Raw genomic sequence first — 21,145 nt, 5'->3', positions numbered from 1 at the left:
TATATTATTCATGACCGTATAAATTTAAAATGGCATAAAGTAGGTCCAATTTACAGGTGTGGAAACCTCTAAAGCACATTCCACTAATAGGGACTCAGAAATTTTAATAAGTATTTTAAATGAAATTAAATGGCGTTTCCCTTGGCGTATTTGTGTTGTAGGAAGGAGCGTGGTCTGACCAGGCGCAGTCTATATACACTAAATGCACAAACGGGAGAGAAAGCTCAGCTGGTTAAAAAAAAAAGTACAGTACAGCTGACATATTAGGTTTCGTAATCTTTTGTTTTATGTTAATGATCTTGAGCAAGTTCTTTACACTACACCCTTTTTACCTACCAGGTACTTAACCCAGAATCTTTACTGTCAGGTTTAAAATTTAGTTAGTTTTAAAATCATGAACTTTACAAGGCAATATCTTGAATGTAATGCGGTAACTATCTTGTACTTAATTAAGATTTATTACTTTTGTTAATTGAGTTTTAGCAACTTTATAGGTGACCAGTCTGGCAACACTGGCCGAGCAGCACCAGTAAATGTTTTAAGTGCAGGTGTATCGCTCTTGGTGCGAGAATGGTTCGCCAAGGATATCTCTATGGGGGTGGGTGCGTATCCTGCCCCACCCAACCTCTTGCCTCATCCTTAATTATGCTGGCCTTCCTCTACTACCCACCACACCCATCCTCCTGTACCTGCAGATTTTTTAATGACCCGCTTCTGTTTTTTTTTTTTTCCTTTTCTCCCACTCTAGGGATGTGATTTCTTGTATAGTTAACATTCGTGTACCTATTATTGTAAGCTGCTCCTCTTCATTTAATGTTCATGTAAATAACTCACTTTATTCCTACTGTGTATCCTTTTACTGTAATTGATTTTCACAGTTGTTACTTAGCCGCTTTATTTTTATGGTTATTATGACTGATTTCTACTGTAAGTTACCGCTAAGCTTTAAATAAGCTATTACGAGGACCCCAGTGGAAATAAGTAGGTTTGACTTCGGGGTTATCTTGGGCAATTTACAAAAGTACTGTTACTATACATAGTAACGTATAACACCTGCACTGGCCTAGACTCGAACCCTCTAACTTTAGCACTGTACCCTTGTAGCCTGTCAAAATTTGAGACTCCCTAAACCACAACCACCAGTGTCACATTCATCTAGTGCCAAGTAACACTGGACATGTCGCTCCACAGCCACGTATGTCCACATCAGGAGTGACGTGTCCAGTGCTACTAGGCACCTGATGTGACATTGGTGGTTTAGGGCGTCTCGAATTTTGACAGGCTACGAGGGTGGCGTGTTAAACTTCGAGGGTTCGAGTCTTGGTCAGTGCAGTTATTTGCTTAAAATCACTTGTTCGTGGATGTATTAATAATAGTAACGTATGTGTACCTGTGCCTAAGTAAAATTGCCGCTCCTCTCTTCTATGCCTGCCACTTATTGTGGGTAGGCTTCCTGTCCGTCCCCACCACGTACTGGCTGTTCTCGTCCCCCCCTTGCTATGGGTGAGGCAGGTGTGGCCACATCTTGGTCCCTTGACAAGGCCACCAACACTAACATCCGTTGTGTGACTCTCCACTTGTATTCCGTTCCCTTCGAAGAGAGAAGGGGGAAGGATGGGGGGGATGCTGACGAAGGGCTCTAAAGAACTTTTTGCGATGATTTAATGCTACCCACTATTTTGCATAATTTATATAGCTCCCTGGGAGCTGTAGCATCACGATGGCTTTAGCGTTTTCTAATAACTATAATTATAACATGTTCCTATCTAGTACACTTCTGTGCCCGATGACGTAAAATACCTTTGGGGAACTGACAGGGTGGACATGGGTAATATTTCTGGGGAGTACTAAATCCCCAAAGTTTTTCAGCACAGGTGGTGGAGGCTTGACCCTCCGTAGCAAGACGCGAGACATGGTCATGATGTATATATGGAAGCTGAACACTAACTAGTAAACAGACGTTAGAAAGCGCCTAGTCTAATTGTTCAATTCATTTAGTGAATTCATTTAGTGAATATTGCGCACACTAGGCTGTTTTAGTCCTCGCATCAACTTCTTACGGTAATTGTGTCAGAGTCTAGCCCTTGATGTGCTCTGTGCCGCAGGTCTTGAATGAAAGCGTTTGATTCCAAGGCATAAGCAACATCTTTATTGAATCAGTGCATGCTCTCCACCACTGGGCCATAGCTTTGTAACCTTGACTTAACCGGGAGAGGGGAATGGCTGTTACCTGCAACTTGAGAGCTTCCCCCTGGAGGGTGCTGCCACTGATGAAGGCTCTGTTCAAGATACCACCATCTTTTCCACCCGCAAGAACCTATAACCGATTTTGATAAATTTTGACTTCATTTCTCTCCTGGGCGATGACATGGATATGTACTGCGGGGTATTATACGAGTCAAGAGCCTTCAATGATGACATAGAATCAGTAATGATGATAGTCAAGCTCAGTGACATAGGTTAGCTTTAGCGCCATTAGGATTGCAAACAATTCAGTTTGCAGTGTAGACGCCCAGTTGTTAATTCTATGCCTAACTCAACAAATTTATTATCGTTCTAACAGGGGGTGGCAACAAGAGAGATGCAGCCCCGAAGATTTGTTTGATCCATCAGTGTGTATAATTTGTGAAACTTATTACTCCGTGGGGGAAAAAAATTTTTTTGAGTTCATAACAAGAGTTTTAAAGGGAAGGGGATTACTAGCAATGAGTTTTGGGGGGGGACTTGTAGGTATGTGATATTTAACACACCCTTCCATGGATGAAATGCTCTTGTTCCCTACGGGAACAGTTCAGGGTTATGCTAATTTAATGATTTCCAATCCTTTTTAGATCTGTGTGCTTTTTACCTCTGCCGGGGAAGATTCACTTAATGTCGGGGCGTTTCCAACATTCAAAACCCATAAGTGTTAATTTCAAAATCCTATCACTGATACTGAAATCAAGCCCTTCCTCTTTGAACTTGTAGATCTGGGAAGCCGAATAACCTGAGGCTTCTTTTAAATAACCCAAGGGTCGGAGGAATTTTTCTACTAATACAACATGGGGGCAATAGTAAATTTGGCCCTAAATAGGCTAGACATCATTCTCACGATTTCCATTACCCCTTTAGGGGGTTGAAGCCAACACCCTTTGGGGCTTTTCCCTACTTTGCATTTCTTGTTTAGTTTTTATAGGGGATTTTTTAAAAGGGTACATCTACCAAGATTTTTCCGGTTTTAACTGTAATGATTTCACCCCCAAAAGATGGGGGGGGGGGTTTTGTTTGTTAATCTTTTTTTTAAAGGGGAAGATATTGTGAGGCCTAGTATTAAAAATTGTTGAACTCTTAAGAATGGTTTTTATCTTTCTTATGCCCTGTTTTTGGGATCATGAATTATCAGCATGCGCATGTTTGGGGAGGCAAGAGCATTTAGGAGAAAATTTTGAATTTAAAGCATGGGACTAAGAACCCCCCCGGGTGTCCAAAGACATTTTTCAGAATCACTTCTGAAGCCTTTGGGAAAGACAGAGGATCTTTTTGCGGTATCCTTTATCCAGAGGTAAGCTACCCCAAATTCATTTTGGCTGTTCATGTAGTATAACGGTTCTGTTTAATCAAATGAATTTTTAATAAAGAAAAGGGTAAAACTAGTAGGGTTTTAAAAGTAAAAAGGGTAAATCGTTCTGCAACTTTTTCCTTTGAACCCCAAAGGGGTGGGGGAAAAGTTTCTGATTTAGACAGCATTAAAGTGTAAATTTGGAATTTCTTAATTTTTTTAAAGCGGTGAAAAAAAAGGTTCTAGTGTTTCAAAATCAATAAAAAAAATAACGTGTATGGATGGGCAGTCTTGAGGTGAAAATTACTAAGTTTAAAACCCTTTTTTGGATCCAAACGTTTTTTGGGGATGAACCAAGGGACTTTATCCCCATTCTCCTACTAAACCCCCTTTAAAAGGGTTGGGAATTTTGTTGTAACCCTATCTGTGAGGGTAGAATCAGGGAAAACTTAATTTTGTTCCCACTTAACTTGTAGAATAAGGTGTTAGAATTTGGGTTTTATACAATTTGCAATAATAAAATAAGTCCATCCTCCACTTTGGTTTGGGGATATAAAAGAATACTGTCGGACAAGAACCTGTAATTTTGGAGTTTCTAGAAAAAAAAGATTTCCCTATTCACCCCCCCAATTTTTGCTGTACTAATTTTTAATCCACTGGGTGTGTGTTCAAGAGGGGGAACATGTCTTTGGCTGACGTCTTGAGATAGTGGGGAAAAGATTCCCTGCACAATACGTCCCTTTTTCCACCCCTGGGGCTGGGGGACTGATTCCCCTCATTTTTGTATAAAATTCTATTTTCAAATTTATCCTAAATTTGTATTGAAAAACCACTGGAGGGGAAACTTCTACATTAGATCCCAAAATTTTTTAACATTTTAATTTTCTGTTATACTGTATTCTGACTGTCAGATTGCTCCTAGGTCGTAAATTTAATTTTGGGTTCTTGCATAAATTTCTTTTTTATATCAGTAATATGACTTTTTGGAGAGAGTACAGTTTCTCTTAGCAACACCACTGACTTTCCTTACCTTTCCCTTTTAATACCTTTAAGAGGAGTTTTTTCACCCCCCCATGGGGGCCGTTTTTCCCCCGGCAACCAGGCTGTTGCTGGGGGCCCCCGTCCCACTCCACATACCCATCACAACCGGGGTCTGGATGGGGGAAGATAGTTTTCCAGTTTTCCCCTTATTTACATTGTTCCACCGTGTTTTATATCTTTGGGAAAAAGTTGAAAGTCGGGACCCGGGGTGTTTATTCAGTGTTCCTTTTTTTCCCACCACCCTGTCCTCAGAGTTTATTCTGATTTTTTCCCATATCTCATTGGGGTTGTAGTTATGGCAGGTGGATTTGGGGCCCCTAAATGTCCCGGATATAATAGTTTTCTCTCTCCCTGAAAAAAATGTTTTTAAAACTTGAAGGTTCCCAGTAATTTTTGATGATTTACTGGCCAGTACCAAAGATCTCTGATTTGCAGCCTTTCTCCTGCTTTTAACAGCGTCAATCAGAATATTCTAAATGAGGAGCACAAAGTTTGAGGGTCACCGTCGGGAAATTTTTCCCCTTTGAAAGTTTCAATCCCAACCAGTCATCTTCCGGCTGTCGGATTTTTTTCTTGTTTTTAAAAAAAAAGGTCCTGCACAATTTTCCCGGTCTTTCGTTCCTGTTTTTGGACCCCCGGGGTAAAAGACAGCCCAGCATTGCCCGGGGCCCCCAGGGAAACCTGTTTTATTAAGAACTGCAAGAAGCCCCATCACGCCTTTTTCCCTCCTATGGAGAGGGGGCATGGATCGGGGGCGTCCCCAAAATTATAAAAAAAAGACAACCCCACCCACAAAGGGGAAAAAAAACACAAAGAACTAAACCATAGCATTAAAACCCATTCTAAAAATCTTTTAAAAGGGGCCTAAAAAGATCACCACCCCTCTAAAATCATCAATTACCAAAAACCCAGGAACATGGGTTTAGAAAGGGCCTCCTGTCCCAAGGCAGGTGAAATTGCTGACTTAGAAAATGTACAGAGAACCTTCACGGCGCGCATAACGGAGATAAAACACCTCAATTACTGGGAGCGCTTGAGGTTCCTAAACCTGTATTCCCTGGAACGCAGGCAGGAGAGATGCATGATTATATACACCTGGAAAATCCTAGAGGGACTAGTACCGAACTTGCACACGAAAATCACTCGCTACGAAAGCAGAAGACTTGGCAGACGATGCAACTTCCCCCCAATGAAAAACAGGGGTGTCACTAGCACGTTAAGAGACCATACAATAAGTGTCAGGGGCCCGAGACTGTTCAACTGCCTCCCAGCATACATAAGGGGGATTACCAACAGACCCCTGGCAGTCTTCAAGCTGGCACTGGACAAGCACCTAAAGTCTGTTCCTGACCAGCCGGGCTGTGGCTCGTACGTTGGTTTGCGTGCATCCAGCAGTAACAGCCTGGTTGATCAGGCTCTGATCCACCAGGAGGCCTGGTTACAGACCGGGCCGCGGGGGCGTTGACCCCCGGAACTCTCTCCAGGTAAACTCCAGTGTTCGTTTTTTTTTCATTCTTTCCATACCTAAGCAGCTGGAACTTATCACCAGTGAACGTCATGTTCTCCACTGGAAAACTCTGCTTGTCCTCTACCGTAGTGAATTTCATGCTCATTTGTGTCATCTGCAAATGATACAGAAGTGTGACGGGTGTTTTTATCTGTCTGATGTTCATGTTACAGGTGTCTGGCGTCGGAGGCCGTGTGAAGATAGAGGTATACTTCGAGTCTCTCTGTCCCGACTCTGTACACTTCTTCACCCACCAGCTGTATCCGACGTGGCTGGACTTGCGGGATATCATGGATCTAGTGTTTGTGCCCTTTGGTAAGGCCAGGGTGAGTGTTATTGCTGATGCTATTTGAAAACTGGTTATATTATATCTATATATATTATATATAATATATATATTTTATTTATTTTTGGGGGAGGGGGGAATACATTATGAATGTTAAAATAGGTCACCTTTGTGCTACCGCCCACAGGATGGGTATGGGGTGCATAATAAACATACTAAACTTAAACTTTGTACCTAGTTGTTGCTTTGTGAATGTACGTCTCCGGCACCACAGCCAGATAACTCCACTTATCTCCCGTGGAGTTCATAAGTTCGAACCTACAGTTAAAATTTTAATACAGTAAAGCATATTTTAAATGACTTATTGATTTTTATTTGGATATAATTTTAAATATCAATGATGTCAGCCACAGCACCGTGTCTTCCTTTGCAGATGACACCCGAATCTGCATGACAGTGTCTTCCATTGCAGACACTGCAAAGCTCCAGGCAGACATCAACCAAATCTTTCAGTGGGCTGCAGAAAACAATATGAAGTTCAACGATGAGAAATTTCAATTACTCAGATATGGTAAACATGAGGAAATTAAATCTTCATCAGAGTACAAAACAAATTCTGGCCACAAAATAGAGCGAAACACCAACGTCAAAGACCTGGGAGTGATCATGTCGGAGGATCTCACCTTCAAGGACCATAACACTGTATCAATCGCATCTGCTAGAAAAATGACAGGATGGATAATGAGAACCTTCAAAACTAGGGAGGCCAAGCCCATGATGACACTCTTCAGGTCACTTGTTCTATCTAGGCTGGAATATTGCTGCACACTAACAGCACCTTTCAAGGCAGGTGAAATTGCCGACCTAGAAAATGTACAGAGAACTTTCACGGCGCGCATAACGGAGATAAAACACCTCAATTATTGGGAGCGCTTGAGGTTCCTAAACCTGTATTCCCTGGAACGCAGGAGGGAGAGATACATGATTATATACACCTGGAAAATCCTAGAGGGACTAGTACCGAACTTGCACACGAAAATCACCCACTACGAAAGCAAAAGACTTGGCAGACGATGCACCATCCCCCCAATGAAAAGCAGGGGTGTCACTAGCACGTTAAGAGACCATACAATAAGTGTCAGGGGCCCGAGACTGTTCAACTGCCTCCCAGCACACATAAGGGGGATTACCAACAGACCCCTGGCAGTCTTCAAGCTGGCACTGGACAAGCACCTAAAGTCAGTTCCGGATCAGCCGGGCTGTGGCTCGTATGTTGGTTTGCGTGCAGCCAGCAGCAACAGCCTGGTTGATCAGGCTCTGATCCACCAGGAGGCCTGGTCTCAGACCGGGCCGCGGGGGCGTTGACCCCCGGAACTCTCTCCAGGTAAACTCCAGATAATGTTAAGTATATAAGAGGAAATATAATTATTTTAATTTCAATATACATTTGAGCAAAAATAAATCTTAGACTTCAAATTTTCACCATTGGTGGACATTACTAAAACTTGACGCTCACTTCTACTAGAGTGCAGTAGACAAGTGTAGTAGTAAAAGCAGTAGCAGCAGCAACAACAACCACAAGAATTATTTTTTCTTTCTTCCCCAATGCTCGGGCTTAATGCCCTAAGCTGGGATGTGACTCTAAAAGGATCCTGACATAGTCTGCTGCTATGCAGCTGCCACCCCCTTCGAGCTTGGTGTGAGCAGGATTTGTGGCAACCCAAGGTGCCTAGCTTCTCCCTCCGAGCCTCGTGGAGGCGGGGAATGGGTCTAGCCCTGGGGACAGCTGGTCCCATAAGACGAGAGGTACCTGTACCTCCTCCCATGGCAGACATTGGTAAGAGACATTCCCCCTACAGGGAGCCAAGGCCGGACCGGGCGATTATACTAAATCTACAACAGAACATGAACATCACTTCTAGTGTAAATTTCAGTTTGCCAACTTTATTAAATAGTTTCCCCTTGTGGTTACTAGAGAATCTCTTCTGTTTAAAATGTTTGTATTGATTTTGGTGTCTAGTACCAATTTGCCAGTTTTTAAAGCAGTTTTAGCAAATTGGATGTTTCTTTACAATTCTATAAGACATTACTTTTTTTGAGAATTTGAAATAGTTTCTCTCATTTATACATTTATATTCTAAGTAGGTTGGTAGACAGCAACCGCCCGGGGAGGTACTACAGTCCTGCAAAGAGTGTAAAACGAAAGCCTGTAATTTTACATTATGGTAGGATTGCTGGTGTCTTTTTTTTCTCATAAATGTGCAAGATTTCAGGTACGTTTTGTTAATTAGGTCACCCAACACATGCATATACAAGCATATATACACACAAAGGGTTTTCTTCTAGTTCTTGTTTATTTCCTCTTATCTCCATGGGGAAGTGGAACAGAATTCTTCCTCTGTGAGCCATGCATGTCGTGGGAGGCGACTACAATGCTGGGAACAAGGGGCTAATAACCCCCTTCTCCTGTATACATTTTTCTTTTTAAGTCACCCTGCCTTTCATTTGAAAAATAATTTTTTCTTCTACGGCCTTCTGAAATTTGAAGATACTTTATTTTCAGTAAATTGATCAGAGATAATAAAAAAATCCTCTTCAGTTTAGCTTAAAATCTGTTTCTTAATGAAAGGTTTTGATTTAGATTTTGCCTGTATGTCCTGATTTTAATTTTTAATGATTTGAGATGTTAATTTTCATACTTGTGAATGCCTATTCGAATCTTGTGCAGATATGTGACGGCATTACTTGTGCTGCACTCTGCAATATAAGGAATAACCTTTCTTGGCTCGTGCAGCGACCAAAATGAATCTAGTTTTTATTGCTAATAATGCTAAGTGACCTAAAAGGTCACAGCGCTTTAGGGCATGACACTGGTGTTTGAAAAACCGAATGCTAGTTTTGCGTATCTTTCCGGATCTCAATCTGTCTGCCTTACTTCCACTCAGCCAATAACGGGTGGTTGTATTACATAGTTGCAAGCTAATTTAGGTGTTCATCTAGGAAAGTGTATTTTATACCTGTGAACTCTTGAGTGACTATGCTATGAAAGTTGTCGGTAAATGTCAACTACTACTACTACTACTACTACAACTGACAAGTATTTTGTAGTTGAAAGTCGAGTGATCCTTGGTTTGTATTTGTTACAGGCGACACCGACAGGGACTGGAGACTACGAGTTTGAGTGTCAGCACGGTCCTGACGAGTGCTATGGCAACAAGGTGATGTCATGCGCCCAGGAGTCTCTTCCCATCCACACTCAGATGGAATTTTTCCACTGTATGATGAGCAAGCCATATCCTGCTTCTACTGGGGAACAGGTGAGTGAAGGTGAAAGACTGTATGGGCAGGTAAGGAATGTAATGGTGCAGACGGAGTCAGTTTAATATGCACACCATACCCATCCTGTGGGTGGTAGTCAAAAGATTACAGAGGTACATAATGGGTCCAGGGACTGGACCCCAAAGTTATGATAGCTGAACTAGTTACAAAGGTAATGAACTCCAGGTAGATCTGGTCACAATCATGGCAAGTTACAAAGGTAATGAACCATCTACGCTCTTATACATGGTTACAGTCATGAACAAATTGCAAAGTAATGAGTCACCGACACTTCCACACCCGGTCACAATTGTAATGAGTTATAAGTACAAATATTAAGTGGGTCATACACCAACATGCGCACGAACGCGTGTGTGCACGTACTCACCTAGTTGAGGTTGCGGGGGTAGAGTCCGAGCTCCTGGCCCCGCCTCTTCACTGATCGCTACGTGTGTGTGTGTACTCACCTAGTTGAGGTTGCAGGGGTCGAGTCCAAGATCCTGGCACGGTTTCAGGGAAGGAAAATCCTGTGTCACAAACCTACTAGAGTTTTATGACAAGGTGACAGAAGTAAGACAAGAGAGAGAGGGGTGGATCGACTGCATATTTTTGGACTGCAAGAAGGCCTTCGACACAGTTCCTCACAAGAGGTTACTGCAAAAGCTAGAGGATCAGGCACACATAACAGGAAAGGCACTGCAATGGATCAGAGAATACCTGTCAGGGAGGCAACAACGAGTCATGGTACGCGACGAGGTGTCAGAGTGGGCGCCTGTGACAAGCGGGGTTCCACAGGGGTCAGTCCTAGGACCTGTGCTGTTCTTGGTATATGTGAACGACATAACTGAAGGGATAGACTCAGAAGTGTCCTTGTTTGCAGATGATGTGAAGTTAATGAGAAGAATCGAATCGGACGAGGATCAGGCAGGACTACAAAGAGACCTGGACAGGCTACAAGCCTGGTCCAGCAACTGGCTCCTTGAATTTAACCCTGCCAAATGCAAAGTCATGAAGATTGGGGAAGGGCAAAGAAGACCGCAGACACAATATAGTTTAGATGGCCAAAGACTGCAAACCTCACTCAAGGAAAAAGACCTGGGGGTGAGTATAGCACCGAGCATATCTCCTGAGGCGCACATCAATCAGGTAACTGCTGCAGCATACGGGCGCCTGGCAAACCTACGGATAGCGTTCCGATACCTCAGTAAGGATTCGTTTAAGACTCTGTATACCATCTACGTCAGGCCCATACTGGAGTATGCAGCACCAGTTTGGAATCCACACCTAGTCAAGCACGTCAAGAAATTAGAGAAAGTGCAAAGGTTTGCAACAAGACTAGTCCCAGAGCTACGGGGATTGTCCTACGAAGAAAGGTTGAGGGAAATCGGCCTGACGACACTGGAGGACAGGAGGGTCAGGGGAGACATAACAACATATAAAATACTGCGCGGAATAGACAAGGTGGACAAAGACGGGATGTTCCAGAGAAGGGACACAGACACAAGAGGTCACAATTGGAAGTTGAAGACTCAGATGAATCAAAGGGATGTTAGGAAGTATTTCTTCAGTCATAGAGTAGTCAGGCCGTGGAATAGCCTAGAAAGTGACGTAGTGGAGGCGGGAACCATACATAGTTTTAAGGCGAGGTATGATAGAGCTCATGGGGCAGGGAGAGAGAGGACCTAGTAGCAATCAGCGAAGAGGCGGGGCCAGGAGCTGTGAATCGACCCCTGCAACCACAAATAGGTGAGTACAAATAGGTGAGTACACAGGGGCCAGGAGCTTGGACTAGACCCCTGCAACCTCAACTAGGTGAGTACACACACACACACACACACGTGGCAATGCTTTATTTACAATGAGCAAAGTTTGTATTTTACCAGAATGGTCTGTAATGTACCACTGTGGATAAAATACTTGCCATTTCTTGAACATTTCTGAGTGAATTCGCTAAATTCATTAATTTTAACGTACTCAGTACATAATGACGCAGGGTGTGACAATAGTCCATCTGGCAGAGTTTACATTTCGTTTGGTCTTCATCTGGTGGTGGTGATTTAACCTCCCAAAGATACTTATAACCCAACTGGAGCCGGGCAGTAGTGACATCCAAGAGTCTGCTTATTTTGTTGGAAGTACCATAGACACGTGACTCTTCCTGCATGATAGATGGACAGACTAGTGTCTCCCTGAGTCTTAAGTCAATAAAATTCAGTTGAAGTTCTTTTCGTATTGTTCTCGCAGCGCTGTATAGCCCTTGTGGTTTAGCGCTTCTTTTTGATTATTATTATAATCTCATTATTCTCAAACTGTGAGTGGTTATGGGGTGGGCATCGAGGGAGTTCTGTGAATGTCTCGCTTACCTCGTGCAGGTAATTTCTCACAGTAGTAATTCATAAAACAAGGATTAAAAAAATCGTAAGCTAAATGGGATATTTAAATGTTAGGAAATTGTTTGTAAAGGTTTTTGATGGGAGTTAATGAAAGGAAAAAAAAGGCTATGACTCAAGTTTATTACAAACTCTTAAATCTCAGATAAAGCACATGATCTTTGTCACCTGCTTGTGACCTTTGTCACAAGCAAACTTTGTGCTGTAGTACGTATTTGCAGACTTCCAGATAGTATTTAGGTATGTCGATGGTAATATGGCAAGAACCATTAAAGCCTACATTAGCCCTAGACTTGAATATCTACCTGGTGTTAGGTGTCAGTCCCCTATAAAATATGAAAGAAGCACAGTCATACTAAAAATGGATCCCAGTATTATATAAATTGCGTAAGATTAAAGATCTAAAATGTCTGGCAAAAGGGGAAAAAATAGCAACATAAATGATCATAAAAATGCATGATTATTTAGTATCCTTCGGAACTGCACACAAGAAAACTGTGCCAAAAGGACAGTTACCTGGAGTTGCTTCTGTAAGTCAGGGCCCTCATAGCCCAGTCTCGGAGGTAGTCTCATCCACAGGAAAAGATGTGAATCTTAAAATGGTTAATGGGACACCACATGCATAGCTTTGCCTCTAATTAGAGATGATGATCTTGTACACAGGCTGGAGAGTTAAGTGATGTATCTTAAGAAAAGGATGGTTTAGTTTAATAGCTTTTTGCAATTCGTACCTATCTTATGGACAATACTAAAGAACAGAGGCACTTAATGGGTCCGGGAACTGGTTCTAATGTAATACCTGGAGAGGGTTTTGGGGGTCAATGCCCCTGCGGCCCAGTCGGTGACCAGGCCTCATAGTGGATTGTGGTAGCTATAAAGTTATTCAAATCAGTTCCAGACATGATAATAAGATGTGCATTAGTGCCATTTTTGAGTTCTGCTATTTTTTGTATATACCTTATACTGGCTAAGGTTTGTGTATTATGGGAAGAAATTAAGTCTTCATTTTGTGGCCCTCAGTGCAGTAAAACCGTACGGATTGAGTGGGCACCAATTGATGAATGTTCCAAGAGTTCTGTTGGGTCTAGCTTGCTCTACAAGAATGGCATCCGTACATCTGCATTGAAACCACGTGTGTATTTCATCCCAACGATTGTCATTGATGGGGTAAGGAATTTATAAATCCATTTATTTCAACTTTTTTAATGTTCGCCATATCATAAATTTGTAATTTCTGTCATTGGTAAAATGGAGAAATGTAAAGAATTCTAGTAGAATTTTTTTTTTAATTTTTAAAATCTCTGTAGGAAAATCAGTTTTTAATATCTACTTTTAAATATTTTCCTCTCGTCAGCACTACAATGATAATCAGCTGAAGAATTCCCTGGCAGACCTCAAGAGTCAGATCTGTAATGCTTACCAGGGACCACCACACCAGGGCTGCTTCTAGTTGTTCCCTGCAGTGGAAAGTGTTATATTTAAGTATGCTCTTTATACCGATTTTTTTTTTTAAACGGGGGAAGTGCTAAACCCATAGTGGTCATATATCATGTGAGGAATGGGAGGCATTTGTTTGATCCAAGAAAAAAAAAATACTTTATTTCTATAGTGTACAGTATATTATACTATTAAGATTTTTTATTATAATCAAAAAGAATATACTATTAAGAGTAATTGACATAAACTAGTATACTTTATAGAAAGCCCCTCATTATGGAAGGATTTATGGGCAGCCTTTATACTAAATTATGAGGTTAAGTCCTCTAATTCCTTTGATCAGGAATCCCCCTCCAGCATAAAAGCCCCTCCATTCCACCCCCCTGCCCCATGGGAGGTACCTGGATGCTGGTGAAGGGCTTTTGATCAAAGGTACCGACTTATCCACCACATCAGATCAAACCTGACTGCCTCCCATTTCCCAGGGACTGTGTAACCCCTGTTAGTATATCACTTTACCCTGGTTTAAAAAAAAATTAATGGAAAGAATATACAGTGGAACCTCAAATTTTGAACAAATCATGTATCGAACTTTTCGAAAATCGAACGCTTTTTTCGAACCAACTTTGTCCCTATTATCGAACTCGCCCCTATTTTCAAACCGCCGGGTACTGGACCTGTCCGGCAGCCCACTCTGTCCGCGTCCCCGTGCAGGCGCTGTGAGCCAGTCTGGTTTTGTTGATGCTTGAGTGAACACTAACCTGCGCTCTCATTCAAACATTTTACGATTATTTCTTTGTGTTTAGTGCTTGTGGGACTGTGAAATAAGCTACCATGGGCCCAAATAAACTTGCTAGTGGTACCCCATGGTAAAAAAAGTGAGAAACACCATAGATGTGAAGGAAATAATACAGAAGTATGAGAGTGGTGTGAGACTTGTTGAGCTTGCCAGGATGTACAGAGGACTGTGGACTGTTATTTTGTGAGACAGAAACAGACTGTAGACAGTTTAGTGAGACAGGGGTCCAGTGACTCAAGCTGGTCCTAGTGGCAATAAAATATAGAGAAGGGAAGTAACCCCAGAAAAGTCTAATACCTGAAGTCCTCATGGAGGGGGATTCAACTTCCAAACACTAACCCCAACTCCCTCTCTCCTCCTCCCTATCTTCCAGATGCCATCACTAATCTTCAATAAAGGCAAGTAAAAATGTTATTTTATGTTCATTTAAATTTATTAATACATAATTGAACACTATATTTGTTGTATGTAAAACTATAATTAATCTCTAAATTTTTTTTTTTTTTTTTTTCGTTTCTGGAACGGATTAATTGTATTTCCATTATTTCTTATGAGAAATATTTCTTTGCTTTTCAGACTTTTTGAATTTAGAACTAGCTCCTGGAATGGATTAAGTTCGATATTTGAGGTTCCACTGTACCTAAATTTAGGTTTTTTCCCTACTGAGTTTTTTTTAATTGACAAATTAATCTCTAGTTTTGAATGTATAATTCTGGCTTAGTTGCAATGTTTAAATTTTTTTTTTTTTTTTTTTTTTTTTTTTTTTTTTTTTTTTTTTTTTTTTTTTTTTTTTTTTTACAAAAATTGCTTCATAATGCATTACAAATAATTTTGTGCACTAAACTTTGAGATCACAGTTTATATAAAGAATTAAATGGTCTCGGTCAACCTATTTTTTATTTTAATAAAAACAATTTGCAGACATTTTAATTAATGTGAATATTGAGGCGTTTAGAAAGTAATTTATAAATTCAGTATCTAATTATAAGTACGTAATTGTTTTTAACTGAGTTATATTCCTTTAAGGCATTGACCTTCAATTCTTTAGTAAATATTTTGCGAAGAAGAATGTTCTCTGAATGAAGATGAATGGTTCAGAGAACCGACAAGTTCATAAATGTGCAGTACTTGGGTATCTTTAATGAAGAAACATTTTGCCACAGTGACTTCATCAGTCCATACAAAGGAGAATGGTGAAGAACAGAAGTTTGAGGCTGAGGGACTGATTGGTGAAGAACAGTAGTAGTTTGAGGTAATCAGTCCCTCAGCCTCAAACTCCTGTTCTTCACCATTCTCCTTTGTATGGACTGAAGTCACTGTGGTGAAACGTTTCTTAATTAAAAATACCAAAGTGCTGCATATGTCTAATTTATCAACATGTTCTCTGAATGCTAAATTTCTCTTTTTTTTTTTTAAATGTATATATTTTAATGGGCATTTTCACCAATGTTTGAATACCTTTCTTTTAAATAACTAAGGTACCTCTTTAACATTTTATAGTTAATCATATAAACAAAGTTCAATAAATGATTTTGGAATTTAATTTACATATCCTTTTTAATGAAACTGTATTAAAGAAACTTCTGGTTCTTCATCAGATCAGTGATCGTAAATTTGTTTAATAATTTTAAATACACTGGACATTAAGAGGTTCCTTAATGTTGGTGAGGGGAACTGTGATGCAAAGAATTGGCATAGTTGGTAACACCCTCAGCTCTCATACCGAGTGTTTGAGATCGATCCTTGGCATGGGTGATGTGCTGGGCACACTTCCTTACACTTGCTGCCCCTGTTCACCTAGCAGTATCATGGGGAAGCGCTAAACCCATAGTATTATACAATGCCTGTGGGGGGGAGGATGGAAGGTATTCAGGTAACGGGAGCACAGATCCAATTCCCTAGATCAAGAGCCCCTCGCCAGCATTAAGGAGCCTCCCTCTAGGGACTAGAAGTAAATAGGTGCTGTACCTTGGTATTACTGTTGTGGGTTGCATCCTGAAGGACAAGTTGAAGAATAAGAAAAGTGCAACAACCAGGAGTTACCCTTGTGTTATTCATCAACCAGAGAGGTGGACAGTTTGCAAAATGCCATGCCATGTCATGGGCAGGGAAGGCACAGGTAGGACAATGTGTAGACTAGTGACCTGCTAAATGTGAAGCTCTAAGCCATGTTCAGATATTTGGTAGATGTTGCAGTCCAGATAGTACACTCGGTAAATGTTATTTCACAAAACGGTTGAGCAAAGGACTGTCGCACCATTCAGTTTGCATTTGAGAGATCCTCTGGTAGAGTAACATACTTAATATGCACAAGGTGCACCCCATTGTGTTACGTTGAATAACCCTTGGATCTGTTGAGGTTCGGCTGACTCGTATCCCACAATGCATCCTGAATGAACCCCAAAGAATTTTTGATGGGCCATACACCTCATGAAGTAGTAGAATGCAACATGGAAGCTTCTTATGGTGAGGAGGTAAAGTATCGAACATTTGAAATAGCAGTACTTGTCCTGGAATATCCGAAAGTTGACTTTCAAATCTTCTCTGCGAATGGAAAAGCTGAAGCAATAGTTAGGACTGGTGCAGAGGAATTGTTAGCAATACTCATACACAGTAGTATCAAAACTTCATCTCACCATATCTGCATAATCTGACAAAAGTAGGTGTAAGACCAAAAGGGTGCCCATCCTCTGATTCCTGTTTGGTCTTGGCCCAGTGCACTGAAGATTGCCAGGTTAAGCATCAATCCACCTGGACCCACCTTCCTCAGAGGTCCTCCATCCACAAAGTAAACCACAGGTGAAAACTTGTGCAGATAGATATTGCAGGCAGCAAAAATGTGCAGACAGCCAATTTGCCCAACATCAGACAGAAGAGCAATGCAACAAGTAGCTTTATGTACAAAAACTGAACTTCCTGTTTTACTTGTCTGTGTTGCCCAGTAGCCATAAATCCAGGGGCAGCCCCCAACTTTCAGGTAAATGGAAACAAATGCCATAAAATAACTTTTTTCACAATTTTATCCTCAAAATGCTCCTGCCTTCTATATGGTAAAGGTCAGGCTCAGGGGTCATCTCCCCAACTAAACAATCCAACAACTTCAGAATTTACATATGGAATATTACATGAGCAATTCTGGTGAAACTTGTATGCCACAGTATATATATATATATATATATGTCTCCATGTACAGCAGAAGCACAAAACAGTTTAGGCCTTGCGAGATGTTGCCTCTCCAGGAAATGCCACTTCAACAACTAAGACAATTCCCCACCATGTAATGTAATGGCTGATGAGGGGGGGGGGGCATGTTAATGCACAACAAACAGCAAGAGCAAAGGGTATTGTTCAGTCATTGCAGGGCATAAAGGCCCCAAGCAAAAAATGAAAACTACAATCTTGTCAGGTGGTGTGGTCATACACCCCACTTGGACTGAAAATGCATCTTGGTGGTGAAAGGGTGAAGAAAGTACTGTATTTTATTGTAATGTACTTTTAATTTTTTGATATCCCAAAGTTTCACTTACAATTTTAGATTAATATGCTACAGTATTTTTCACACGACTCTGTAATTCATATTTAAACGGAGCAAGTATGGTAATATCAAGTTAAGTATTCAGTTTTCAACAGTTTGTGCTACAGTTCCCCAAATTAAGCCTGAATACCTTAGACATCCCCCCCACAGGTGCTGCATAACCCTACAGGTGGAGCACTTCCCCCTCAATTATAATAATTTCAACACATGGTTTACTTATTTCACTGCACTATCATTTAGTAATAAAGGTTTCCCTTACTTTATACGGTTTCACTCGTGTGAACATTTCTACCGTTAATTTTCCACATGCAGTAGATTTACGTGTGTAACTATCCTAGCCCAGCACCACAATTTATTATTTTAAACACACTGGCCGATTCCCACCAAGGCAGGGTGGCCTGAAAAAGAAAAACTTTCACCATCATTCACTCCATCACTATCTTGCCAGAAGGGTGCTTTACACTAGTTTTTAAACTGCAACATTAACACCCCTCCTTCAGAGTGCAGGCACTGCACTTCCCATCTCCGGGACTCAAGTCCGGCCTGCCGGTTTCCCTGAACCCCTTCATAAATGTTACTTTGCTCACACTCCAACAATTTATATAGTCATTAAATATCCCTTTAAACTGATTAACACTATTTTGCAGCTTTGTGAATGTGAATCCTATGGGTTTAGCACTTCCCCCATGATTATAATGTAAATATGCGCACTTTTAATTTAGAATGACTGGCTAGTTGGTTGGCAGGAGGAAGGGAGTGATGGAAGGTAAAAGGCAGGAGGAATACTATTTAATTTTGAACTAAAGAAAATTAAATCAAAGATTTTTTTTTCTTTGACTATTTGGTACCTATCTGATAGGGTCATAATTTTGTTTAAAAAAAATTGGGAAAAGTTCATTTTTTATGTGTAGGGATTGAACTGAATTTTGGATTTTATCTAAAATTAATTTTAGTAGACATGACCATTTGGTGTATGGTAAACATGAAATTTGAGAACTAAACCCCCTTCCCCTATGTTTTTTTTTTTTTTTTTTTTTTTGAGGGTTTGCTTTTTGTGCCATAAGACAGGAGCATTTGAGGAATAAAGTGAGGGAGACCTGATACGACCACTTTATAATCAAATTAAATTTGCGTTATTTACACATGTACAATAAAGTCCAATATAGAAATAAACACACCCGACATATTCCTCAAATAAAACATTTTCCAAGCTCAGCCCAACGCTATACAAGTTACTTAAAAAAAAAAATTCCAAATGACATTTAATATTAAAACCTAATGGAAAAAAATATTCTAATTAATCTACCGAGTACATTTATTAGATTATTTAGCTGGCTTTCATTTTGAGTGGGGAAGAGGGTACAAAATGTTTTGGTGTGCCTGTTTCAGCTGATAATGTATTTCTTCTGCACCCAGAAAAAAAATGGAGAGGGAATGTGCCTGTGTTTTAAGTGACAAGACTTGGTTGTTATAATCAAAGTGCTAAGCCTACTAGGGTTAACTATCAAAACTGGTATAGTAGTTCAATATTCAAAGTGTATTATTGAGAACAAATTGGTATATCTTGGTCCCATGGATGCCAGTTTTTAAGGAATTTAGAATTATTTAATATTTGTATAAATAATACTAGTTATCCTCTTATTGTACACGCTACTTCTAACAAAGAAACTAGCACGATTGATATTTATTCAGTGCTTGTAATCGCTGCCATACAAATCTTCAGAATTCAGATGCACTAGTATAACCCAAACAAGTCAGTCATAAGGAATATAGTAAATGAACCAGAAAAAAAATAGGAAATACAATACTTAGAGCTAGCTACAGGTCGGCCATCAGTTATCCGGTACTAATTTCGGCTAGCATAATTTCAAATTTTGTGATTATACTGACAAATTAAATCATTACAGTGACTCGGAAACTGTGCACATGGTTGTAAATATACAGCAGTAAGCCAGTGGAGGAGAAAGCAGTGATGAAAATGTAGTATTATTATAATCAAAAAGAAGCGCTAAGCCACAAGGACTATACAGCGCTGCAGGGCAGGAAGGAAGCGAGGGCATCAGGTGGCAAAAGGGAGATGGACGAGTAATAGGTTACGGATAACAGCGGGGTAGTGGATGGTGAAAGGGTAAAGGGCAGCAAGAGACTGAACTAGAAAGGGCTGAGGGGAGTGCGAAAAGTATCATCAGAGTTTGTGGAGTAAATCAGTCGTCAAGAAGTCAATGAGAGAATCAGGATTAAAGGAGGGTCCATCAGCAAGAAGGGAAGGTAAAGAGAGAGTAGTAGAACGAAGACGACGTTGGAGGTAAATTCTGCGTGCTCGTTGATAGAGAGGGTAGTCTAACAGAATGTGGCTAATCGATACTGGAACTTGACACTGCTCACAGAGAGGAACAGGGTGCCTCTCCATGAGATACCCCCTCTTCAAGGGGGGCTCCTTGGCGTGGTGAAGAGGCTCTTGGTCTGAGGAATTAGCCCTGTCGGTCTTCTTCCTCAGACCGAACCTAATTACCCCCCATTCTCCCCTCCCCTATCCCATCCTCCCCATCCTCCCCTTTTTCCATTCCTCCTCCTCCTCCTCACCCCTCCCTTTTGCCCTTCCTCTTTTTAGCCTTCGTGATTTCTCCCACAGGCGCGCTAGTTCCTAGGTAGGGGAAAGGACACCGGGGTCGATCCCATTCCGTTGAGGTTTCTTGGCGGTGGCGTAGTTTGCCGTGGAATCTGGATTGCCTAGGGATGTCCCGATCCCTCTCCGGTATCCCGGAGTAGCTTTGGGTGTCTTTTGGGCGACGGGTGTATCTCTGGAAGCCACCTTTCGGATTCCGGGGGTGGTGGCTGAAGGAGGTATGCTTTGTGGCGGATATCCGGCCGCCCTCTCTTTTGTCCACCGAGGTAGCTCGGCAGATGTGAGGTTGCTATCCCGGATTGCTGGTTTACTGGCATGAAGGGTAGGGTATGGCACGGGTTCCATGCTGCATCTGCGCTACTAGCGGTGTCGAGTCCTCTTGGGCGCGGAGGGAGATTTCCGGCCCTTTCATTCCTCCTGGGAACTATTCCCTCCCCGCTCCCCCCTTTTTTTATTCTTTTTTTTGTTTTTATTTTCTTTTCTTCTTTCTTTTTTTTTCTTAAAAACAAAAAGCAAAGGAGTAACCCTAACCATGGCAGCCCTAGTCCATGAAACCACTACCCCCCGGGCCCCTTCTTGATACCGCACCCCATTCTGACCCTGCCTTGTGTTTAGACCACTCTTCGGACACTCCTGATGCCCCTGTACCTCTTGCTGGTGCTGTTTCC

The 21,145-nt window shown here is 41.3% G+C and overlaps 1 protein-coding gene across 1 annotated transcript in view; it reads left to right on the top strand.

The window, feature by feature from the left end:
- Window positions 1–15,075, top strand: part of LOC128700089 (uncharacterized) — a 78,255-nt gene extending 63,180 nt beyond the window's left edge. The window contains exons 8-11 of the mRNA XM_070098786.1: window positions 6,260–6,412; window positions 9,519–9,689; window positions 13,101–13,247; window positions 13,435–15,075. Of these exons, the coding sequence (XP_069954887.1) occupies window positions 6,260–6,412; window positions 9,519–9,689; window positions 13,101–13,247; window positions 13,435–13,530 (567 nt within the window). The 3' untranslated portion in view covers window positions 13,531–15,075. The remainder of the gene's footprint in view (window positions 1–6,259; window positions 6,413–9,518; window positions 9,690–13,100; window positions 13,248–13,434) is intronic.
- The last annotated feature ends 6,070 nt before the right edge of the window (window positions 15,076–21,145 follow it).

This window comes from Cherax quadricarinatus, chromosome 64 (genome assembly GCF_038502225.1).
Source record: "Cherax quadricarinatus isolate ZL_2023a chromosome 64, ASM3850222v1, whole genome shotgun sequence".
NCBI lineage: Eukaryota > Metazoa > Arthropoda > Malacostraca > Decapoda > Parastacidae > Cherax > Cherax quadricarinatus.
This window is presented reverse-complemented; position numbering and strand designations above follow the sequence as displayed.